Here is a 446-nt window from a genome sequence, read left to right as displayed (position 1 = left end):
CCAGCCGGTCGGCCAACTTCCGCCTCGCGCCCATCGTCTTGAATGACCGTCAGCGCGAGATCGACCAACGTAACACGACGCACCCGCAGCTCCTGCACGCCACGACGCTGAAGCCAAAGTGACGTGGCAAAGAACTCACCTCGTATTGTCTTGCTGACAAACTGCGCCTGTAACTTGGAAAGCACGATGCTCTTCGCCATGTCTACAGAGACCCACAGCGAGGAGCCGATGCGGCACACAAGGTCCGCCAGCTCCTCCTTGCTGTGCGGCAGCGCATTGATCGAGGCGAACACATTGCCTCCGCTCCCTCCTCCTGCTCCTGGCATCTGCCGCCCGCTTGCCGCGTCGTCAGCGTCGCCGTGCAGCAGATGCTCGTGCAAGTTGGCCAGCACGGCCGCCCCGCGCCGCGCCGCGTGCAGCACGCGCTCCCACGCTGGGGCGAAGCG

The 446-nt window shown here is 64.8% G+C and overlaps 1 protein-coding gene across 1 annotated transcript; it reads right to left on the bottom strand.

Moving 5' to 3' along the window:
• Nucleotides 1-2: 2 nt before the first annotated feature.
• DQ04_06811000 (hypothetical protein) lies at nt 3-446 on the bottom strand (the record flags this gene model as incomplete). Its single annotated transcript, XM_009314881.1, has 1 exon — nt 3-446. A coding segment is annotated over one exon (444 nt), but the record flags the coding sequence as incomplete, so codon positions are not given.

This window comes from Trypanosoma grayi (genome assembly GCF_000691245.1).
Source record: "Trypanosoma grayi strain ANR4 Tgr_681_V1, whole genome shotgun sequence".
NCBI classification, from domain to species: Eukaryota; Euglenozoa; class Kinetoplastea; order Trypanosomatida; family Trypanosomatidae; genus Trypanosoma; species Trypanosoma grayi.
Note: the sequence above shows the minus strand (reverse complement) of the source record. Positions and strands in the feature narration are given on the sequence as shown.